At 54.6% G+C, this 9,591-nt stretch overlaps 1 protein-coding gene across 1 annotated transcript in view; it reads right to left on the bottom strand.

Moving 5' to 3' along the window:
• Positions 1-722: 722 nt before the first annotated feature.
• Positions 723-9,591, bottom strand: part of SULT2B1 (sulfotransferase family 2B member 1) — a 33,874-nt gene continuing 25,005 nt past the window's right edge. Inside the window, exons 3-7 of the mRNA XM_007168223.2 lie at positions 8,508-8,716; positions 6,114-6,240; positions 5,800-5,894; positions 2,954-3,134; positions 723-917 (exon numbers count right to left, since the gene is read on the bottom strand). Coding sequence (XP_007168285.1) covers positions 724-917; positions 2,954-3,134; positions 5,800-5,894; positions 6,114-6,240; positions 8,508-8,716 — 806 coding nt within the window. The 3' untranslated portion in view covers position 723. The remainder of the gene's footprint in view (positions 918-2,953; positions 3,135-5,799; positions 5,895-6,113; positions 6,241-8,507; positions 8,717-9,591) is intronic.

Raw genomic sequence — 9,591 nt, 5'->3', positions numbered from 1 at the left:
GCGTCCCTGGGGCTGAGGGGAGGCTTCCTGCACCCGCCATGCTCAGGAGCTGTGGGTAAACTGAGCCTGGCCGAGGAGAGGAGAGAACCCGACCCGGGGAGCCGAGCTGAATCATGAGGGACTGGAAATCGGTGAGGACACACCTGTTGGGGAACAGGTCAGGGCCATGGAGAGGGACCCAGCAGGTGCTGCAACTGTTTTGTGGGCGCTAAGGGGTGATCGGTTAGGGCTGCCTTTTACCTCTGCTCAGAATAAAGGTGCTTCATGCCAGAAACTTGCATTTGCACAGTCTCATGGGAGACCCAGGAGTCCAGACCTGGCCCCCTACTCCCTCACACCCAGGAGTCCGGGGCCCCAGCACCCTCCTCCCCAAGGACCCAGGGGTCCTGGTCCCCATCACTCTGCTTCCCAAGGATCCAGGAGTCTGGGCCGCAGCACCCTGCCCCTGGGGGAGTCAGGTGCCCAGTGCTGGCCTCCCTGCCCCCACCTTTGCCTCTGGGAGAGGCTTCTGAGTCACCGACCCCACTGGCGTGCCAGGTGGGTTAGAGGACCTCGCCCTCCCCAGGCCTTGGGTGCCCTGCTCGGGTCCCCACCCCGGCCTCGGTGGCCGGCAGTGGCGCCCCGTCCGCCCTCGCGCGCCCCCTGCCGCCCGCCTGCGGCACGCCACCTCCGCGACGCATCGAGGAGCCGGGGTAGTAGCGAGCGATGCGTTTATTCTCAGGGTCACGGGTGGGGTGGCTCGGACGCCTGGTCTGGGCTGGCACTCGGGTCGGGACTGGGGTCGGGGTCCGGACCGGCGTCCTCGGGGTCCACGTCCCAGGGGAAGGTCGGCAGCCCCCGCATCCGCTCGCGGTAGACTCGGTCGAAGGCTTCGCTCTGCGCCACCGTGAAATGGTTCTTCCAGTCACCGCAGATCCCTGGAGGGAAGGGAGGGACGGCCGAGGTGAGGAGCATCCAGAGCCTCGTCCCCCGCCCCCAAGATCCCAGCACCTTCTTTCCCACCTCCTGGCCTTTGCCTATGGCGTTCCCTTTGCAAGAAGCGCTGTCCTTCCCCCGCCCCCCTCCATCTCCATTTTTGCCCCTTTCCCTCCTGTGATGATGGCTGACACTTACACTGGCCACCAGTCGCCTGGCCAGACCCCTGGGCGCCATTCTTGCCCCCTCCCTCCCTCAGCTTCCTCCTGCCCTACTCCTCCCTCCAGCAGACCTCCTACCTTCCTCCACCGACCTCTTAAATCTCTACCCAGAATATCCGCCTCCTCACCTAGCATTCCTGCACATCCTTCCCAGCCCCTGTATCACCTCCCCTGTGCCCTGTCCCTCACCTCCCTTGCTAGAACAGGGCTTCCTCGCTCCAGTGTTCCTACAGCGCCCTCCACTACCTTCAGTATTGCTCTGACACTGGGAACCAGGGCTTTCCCTGCACTTAGTGGGTGCCTGGCATCATGCTGACGGTTTGCAAGGATTCACTCCTTAGCCCCTCACAGCAACCGAGCAGGTAAGGGGCGTGACTTTGCTAGTTCTCTGTGCCCCGAGGTGAGCACTCAGATCCCTCAAGTTTCTTATCGCATGGGATAACCAGGGCCACCAGCCTTTACCTGGAATCCTGGGGCCAAAGTCATTTGGATCACAGTATTTTTTTTAACATCTTTATTGGAGTATAAATGCTTTACAATGTTGTGTTGGTTTCTGCTGTATAACAAAGTGAATCAGCTATATGTATACATATATCCCCATATCCCCTCCCTCTCACCCTCCCTATCCCACCCCTCTAGGTGGTCACAAAGCACAGAACTGATCTCCCTGTGCGACGCAGCTGCTTCCCACTAGCTAGCTATTTTACATTTGGTAGTGTATATATGTCAATGCTACTCTCTCACTTCGTCCCAGCTTACCCTTCCCCCTCCCTGTGGATCACAGTATTTTGAATTTTAGCAAATACACCACATTACATGACACCCCTAGTGAGGTCTGGGGGGCTCCCTGTGGTGGGCTGAATAATGAGCTCCCACCAAGATGTCCACAACCTAACCCTTAGAACCTATGAATATGTGACCTGACATGGCAAAAGGGACTTTGCAGATGTGATTAAGTTAAAGATCTTGACGCTTAATGGCAAACATCCTTATAAGAGGATGAAGGAGGGTCAGCGTCAGAGAGTAGAAGATGTTTTTGAAGGTGGAGGAAGGGGCCACGAGCCAAGGGATGCAGGCGGGTCTGGAAACTGTAAAGGCAGGGAACCAATTCTCCCCTAGAGTCTCCAGAAAGAACACGGTGCTGACACTTTAATTTTAGCCCAGTGAGGCTGATTTTGGACTTCTGACATCCAGAATGGTAAGGGAGTGAATGTGTGTGTGTGTGTGTGTGTGTGTGTGTGTGTGTCTAATCTTTTCTTTTTTTTTTTTTTTTCTTTTTTTGGCTGCGCCGTGCGAGATCTTAGTTCCCCAACCCCTGGGCCACGGCAGTGAGTCCTAACCACTGGACTGCCAGGAAATGCCCTGAATGTGTGTTGTTTTAAGGCACAAAGTTTGTGGTATTTGGTTCCAGCAGGAATAGAAAACTAATACACTCCCACCCTCAGCCTGTAATCCAACACTTGAATATTTCTGGGGTGAACATTAATGCTAAGAAGGATTCACAAGGACTCCAGATAGCCTCATAGTGTTCAGAGCTGGCTATGGCAACGCCTTGGTGCGTTTTCTTCCCACGGGGAGCTCTCTGGGAGTGGTGGATCTGAGACGGCAAGCACATCCGCAGCACCAGCTGTGTGCCAGGCCCCGTGCTAAGCCCTGTGTGTGGATTCGTGGGTCCACAGTGACCCCACGAAGGCTGTTCTGTTGGAGCAGCCCCATGTAACAGCCGGGGAAACAGGCCCAGAGAGGTTAAATCACTTGCCCAAGACACACAGCCAGGCAGTGGCCTAATGGGGCTTGGAACCCCAGAGTCCCCTCACCTTTCCGGAGGAAGGCACCGTGGCGCTGGTCCAGCAGGCTGGGGGGCAGCAGGGAGAAGTTGGACATGGTGTTGGCCTTCATGGCTTTGAAGGCTGAGTGCGCCACGACGGACTCCAGCGCCTCCTCGCCCAGCGGCCGGCCCAGGAACTGGCAGATGCGCTGCACGGAGCTGTGGAGATCCTGGGGGCAGGGGAGAGGGATCAGGGGATGAGCCAGCGGAGGGAGGGGACCCCAGACCAGGGAGGAGCACCAGTCCCAGAGTTTGGATGCCTGACTCCCAACCCAGACCTGGAATCTGGGTGATTCTGCCTCTTTGCCTCAGTTTCCTCACCTCCAAGCCGAAGGGTTGGGCTATGGCCTCTGAAGGTTTTTGACAGTTTGGGGTTTTGGAGGGTTCTGTGGGTGGGAGGGAAGGGGTGGGCCTGGGTCAGAGGTCACAGCAGGGGGCAGAGGTCAGTCCAGCATCTTATGGAGTGTCACCCTCTTTCAGGTTTAAAACAGGTGTCAACTGGTCTGTGCCCCAAACCTGCCCCCCCACCCCTCAGGTCCCCATCCCAGAACAGCCCTGTCATTCACCCAGAGCCAGACTCCTGGCCCGGCCTAACCTCCCCTTGCCCCTTCCCCCTCTTGCCCCTGTCAGTCATCAGCCCCGTCCCTCCTGCTTCAACTCTCTGCCATATCCCCTCCTCTGTGTCCCCACAGCCCCTAGCACTGGCCAGGCCTTGTCCGCTCCCTCTGGAGCCTCGCCTCACCCTCCTCCCCGGCCTCCCTGCCTCCAGTCCCTCACACACAGAGCTGACCCTGCTCCTCCCCTGCTCCCAGCCCTCCTGCGGCTTCCCAGGGCCCCAGTCCCCAGGCCTGGCTTTTAAGGACAGGCATGGCGTGGTCTTTCCTCTCCTTCCCTGCGCTTTCCTCCCTGCAGGCCTTGGCACGGGGCTGCCAGGAATGCCCTGCACCACCCTTCTCCACCTGGCAAACTTACCCATCCAGATGCAGCTCAAGTATCACCTCTCTCATGACTGATGGTTCAAGTCACTGTGGATTAAGCACCTACTGCGTACCAATCTCTAGTCCAAGCCCCTCATGCGTATTTGTGCCAATCCTCCCAATAGCCTGGCAGAGAGGTGTCATTACCCCCATCAGTAAATGGAGGCCCAGAGAGGGGAAGACACTTTCCAGGGTCACACAGCCAAGGAGGAGCTCAGATTTGAGTCCCCAAAGCCCACAATCCTCTCTTCTATCTCCCTCACTTCCCTGATATGCAGCGCCCGGCACAGTCAGCCTTCTGGTCAGTTCCACCGACCCCACGGCCCTGATTTTCCAGGTCATTCTTGGTTTCATAAGCCTCCATCCCTTTATCCTCTTGAACCACTGACGTGTCCCAGAAATTCTAACATGTTGGCAGTTCCTCACACTCAGGGGCAGCCCAGAAGCTCGGTCAGGCTGTGTGGCCCAGTTTTTGGTTCAGAGAACAAAGCTTGATGGAAAACAGAGGGGAGGGGTGATGCCAAAATCTTTTCTAGATCTTTCCATCAAAAGAGATTTACCAGGGTGGAAAAATAAACCAAACCCATGGGGTCTGCAGTGGAGAGCTATGTGCCTCAGGCAGTTTCTCAACTCTCTCGAGGTTATAAGCCCCCACTTTCCTCCTCTGTAAAATGGGGGCAATAATAATATTGGGGTGAACCATTTAAAAATTACCATATTTTGCAGCTTGAGAGGCGGAAATATTAGCTATTATGGTTATTATTAATCAGATAGGCCCTTGCTCAGAACCTAATTACTCTTACTTTGGCACACTATACTAACACTTTGCTGTACCTTGTCAGACAGTTACAATATGCCAATGCCAGGTACTGTGGTCCTCACAACAACCCTCTGAGCCAGCATTTTCCACCCATTTTAAGGATGAGACGTCTGAGGCTCTGAGATTTTAAAGAGGATTTTAACGGCTTTTTGAACACCAAAATCCAGGCTCTTTCTGCTACACAAAGTATCAACAAAAAGGAGGATACGAAAAATACATGAAATACACACACGGGAAGAGAACGTGTCTGGGGCCGTTGGTGAAGGAACATGTATTGGGAACCACTTAGATTCCCAGCCTCTCAGAACAGATCTTTGTTAAGAACACAGAAGAGTTGGACACGTTCACTGGGGATTGGTCCATCTGGAAGCCCAGCGTCCTCCTTACAGCCGGGCAAAGTCGTAGTCATTCTGCATGGTCCCTTCTTCCAGGCAGCCCTTCCTGATTGCCCCAGCCAGAAGGCCTCTCTCTCCCAGGTGCCTGCCCCGGGAATGTTTGACGGGGTGCAGACAAGCTCCCCGTCTGCCTCCAAAGGCTGTTTCCTTCCACTGCTTCCCTCTGCCTTTCAGGTCACAACCATAGTGAAACCATCATCACTTCCCGTGGGTCACAGTTTTGTATCGTCTCATTTAACCTATCACCTCCCCTGCTCAGAGGCCACCTGTAGCTCCCACCTACTCAGAGAAAAGCCAAAATCCTCACTGTGGGTCCCGTCCCCTCTGTGCCTTCATTTCCCTCCCCACCCCCTCTCAGCTCTGGCCACTCCAGCCTCTTTGCTCTCCTTGGAACACATCAATCACACTCTCACCTCAGGGCCTTTGCACTGGCTGTTCCCTCTGCCTGAGACACTTTTCCCCAGATAGTTCCATGGATCTCCCCTGACCACCGTTCTGAAAATCGTGCCCACACACATTCCGGATCCTCCTTCCCCACTTGCCTTTTCTCCTTAGCTCTCTGCCATCTGGGAAGGGGAGCTGGAGGGCGTGAGGAAGGGAGGAGTGAGGGGGCGCTGGGTCGAGGTGCGGGAGGGGGAATCACCTGCTGCAGCTCCTCGTAGGTGATAAACAAGAAGTTCTCTTTGCCCTGCATCCGAATCCAGCCCTTAATGTGGTCGAACCAGGAGCCGAACTGCACTGAGGGCAGAGAGGCAGGCAGGGTGAGGGATGGGCAGCTGGGCCACCCCCCGCTGGGGCTCAGAGGGCCCCCAACTAGCCCCACATGGCCCCAGGCTTTGGCCCCTTAGAGCTAGAGGCCTCCCTCCAAGCCCCCCATCCCTGCCTCTCCCCAGCTCCTTCTTATTCCTCCTCTGTCCACTAGGGGCTCCCCCCACCTCACTCTGCCCCAGTCCTCACCTTCGCCTTTGAGGAAGTTCTTCAGGAACTGGTCAGGCGTGCCAGGGTCCTTCAACTGCCTGGCGATCTTGGAGTAGTGATAGAGCGAGACCACCACGTCCCGGGGGTTCCGGCCCATGTAGATCACCTGTGTGTGGGTGTTGGGAAGAGGGGAGAAGATGTCAGACCCCGAGGTTTCGTGCCCTCGAGACCTCTCTCTTCTGATCCTGCAGCAGGACGGACTCAGGGTAGATTTCTCAAGGGACTTCCTAGCTAATGGGAGTTCAGATCAGTTCACCTCAATCCACAGGAGGGGAGAGCTCCCTCCAACCACATTCTAGGAAAAGAGAGGGACTGTTTCAAGACCAGGTGTAGGGACAGTTTGGCTTCAGGAAATAAAGAGTGGAGGAGCAAGGCATGGGGTTCAGGGTAGGGGAGATCATGGTGAGGGGTGTTGACCAACAGAGAAGGACAGCCACCCTTCCTTCCTATTCCCGCAGCGGAGGCCCCAGCCTCCTCCTCAGCCTCCCAGCCTCCACACAGCCCCAGAGGGCCTTTCTGTACCCAGAGCTGACCGTGCCCTCCTTGGCTCTCCAGCGCCCTAGAGTGGAGTCTCAGACCCTGGGTCTGGCCTTCAAGGCCCTGATGACCTGGTTCCAATCTGTTTACCAGCTTGATATTCCACAACTAACCCCACTCCAGCCCCATCAGATACGTCCTTCCCCAGGACCAAGGTCAGCCACCCGGGTGGTCAGCCATGGCTATGTGGCCAACCTCCAACAAAAACCCTGGATGCCGAGGCTCGGGTGAGCTTCCTTGGTGCTACTCCGTGTGTGTTGTCACATGTCATTGCTGGAGGACTGAGCACTGCCCATGCAACTCCACTGGGAGAGAGAGAACTTGAAGCTGGTGGCTGATCTCACCTGGATGCTCCCCCAGGCACCTCTTCCCTTTATCTTTTTTTTTTTTTTTTGACTCGCCACACGGCTTGTGGGATTTTAGTTCCCTGACCGGGGATTGAACCCGGGCCCTCAGCTGTGTGAGCGCAAAGTCCTAACCACTTGACCGCCAGGGAATTCCCACCTCTTCCTTTCATTGACCTTAATCTCTATCCTTTCTCTGTAATAAGCTGTAACCATTAGTATAACAGCTTTACTGAGTTCTGGAGTCCTTCTAGTGAATCACTGAGCCTGAAGGTGGACTTGGGGACCCCTAGATTGCAGTCTGATCTCTTCTCTGTCTATACTCACCTCCTTCCTTGGTGATCCCACCAGTCTCCTGGCTTTAATTTCTCTGTCTCTCTGTCTCTGTTTCTCTCTGTCTCTGTCTCTCTCCATATATATATATACACATCTCAATAAGCTGCAAATAGATGTGTCCAGCCCACATCTCTCCTGTCAAATCCAGATTTGTCTGTCTCACGGCCCACTGGCATCCTCCACCTGGGTGTCGATGGGTCACAGCAGAGCCATCTTCCCCTCAAGCCTCTCCTCCCCAACCTCCCCATCTCAGTTCATGGCAGCCCCATCCTCCCAGTTGCTTAAACCAAACCCCCTGCAGTCACCCTTGACTCATCTGTTTCTCTCACACCCACATCCAACCTGCCAGCCACTCTTCCTGGTTCCACCTTACAAATACACTCCAAACCCAGCCCTTTTTCTTCACCTCCCTGTCACCACCACCCTGTTTGCCTCCATTGTCACCTCCTCCCTGGCACCTGGCTTCTGCCCTCACCCTGATGGTCTGTTCCCTGACTTGCAGCCAGAGGGCGCCTGTGAAAACCTAAGTTGGACCCTGTTTCTCCTTGGCTCTGAGCCCTCCCCTGGCTCCTGTCTCACTCAGCGACAAGCAAACGCCCCACCAAAGTCCACACAGCCCTGCACATTTTGGTCCCTGTTACCTCTCTGACCTCATCTCTCTTCCTCTCCCCCTTGCTCACTTAGATGCAACCACACAGTCCTCCTTGCTGGACCTCAGGCATGCCACATCGACCCCAGGGCCTTTGCACCTGCTCGTGCCTCTGCCGGGAATGTTCTTCCCCCAGACCCCCCCTTTGGCTTCCTTCCCTCACCTCCCAGGTCTTTACTCAAACCACACCTTCTTACTGAGGCCTCCTTTGACCACCCTATTTATAATTGCACCCCCTACCCCTAACTCTAACCCCCACCTTCCCCTCCTTCTTAATGTGAACTGATCACCTTGGATGTATTCAAGCTTTTCCTTATTTACTCCATCTATTCTTTGTCTGTCCCCTTTAGAATGTGGGCTCATAAGGCGGGTGTTCCTTGTGTGTGTATTTGCTGGTGTTCTATATCAGGGCCGGGCACACAGTAGGTCCTCAATAAATATGTGCTGAGTTCATCAGTTAGTTATACTTTGCCCCACCAACACACACTCCCCTCCATCCTCCCACACCTTGGCCTTGGAGTTGAAGAAGGCCTTGGTGAAGAGCTGGATGGGGAGGTGGGAGCTCATGAGGCGAGGGCTGGGCTGGTCTGGGAGGCTGAAGGCACCCATGATGGCCTCACACCAGGGCGACCGCTTCCAAATGGGCACTGAGCGGATCCAGGAGGGGTCCCCGTCCTTTAGGATTAAGCTGAGGATCTCAATCATCCAGTTTGTGCCTGTTGGAAGAATTGGGCAAATTAATCAGAGGTGGGGAGGGGTGAAGGGGGGATACAATCAAATTCATAATGGCTGCATTTATTGCACAATTTGCTACATATGTTTATTGCATGGATTCCTCACACAGCACAGAAGTTAGGATTGGTTATCTTTTTTTAAAATTGAAGTATAGTTGATTTACAATCTTGTGTTAGTTTCAGGTGTACAGCAAAGTGATTCAGATATTATATATATATATCCATATATATATATATCTTTTTCAGATTCTTTTCCATTGTAGGTTATTACAAGATATTACATATAGTTCCCTGTGCTATACAGTAGGTCCTTGTTGTTTATCTCTTTTATATATAGTAGTGTGTATCTGTTAATCCCAACCTCCTAATTTATCCCTCCCTCTTCCCACTCAGGGTTGGTTATCTTGATTTTCAAAGCAGGAAACTGAAGCTCAAAGAAACAAAGTTGTTAACTAAGGCGGCAAAGCTAGGAAGTGGCACGTGGCCAGGATTGGCTAGCTGTCCCCCCAACCCCATTTCGTTTCTCTACCGGGAATATAACAGGACGACATTTTTCCAGCCTCCCCTGAAGCTACATGTGGGACCGTGTGACTGAGTTCTGGCCAAGGAAGTGCAGTGGCACCCACGTGCAGCCATTTCCAGACTTGGCCCATAAACACGGGCCACGTGACACCTCCTCCCCACCCCCACCCCCCTGCCCCCTGCTGGCTGAGTGCAGAGATGCCAGTGGAAACTGGGGCTCCTGGGGATGGCAGAGCCATAAGATGGAAGGAGCCAGGATGCTGGAGACTGCATGGATTTCCCCCCAACTTCCCTCCATCTATCCTGCACTAGGTGGAATTTACAGGAATGAGAAA

This window comes from Balaenoptera acutorostrata, chromosome 19, assembly GCF_949987535.1.
Source record: "Balaenoptera acutorostrata chromosome 19, mBalAcu1.1, whole genome shotgun sequence".
NCBI lineage: Eukaryota > Metazoa > Chordata > Mammalia > Artiodactyla > Balaenopteridae > Balaenoptera > Balaenoptera acutorostrata.
The sequence above is the reverse complement of the archived record's forward strand: the minus strand, read 5'-3'. Positions and strand labels throughout refer to the sequence as shown.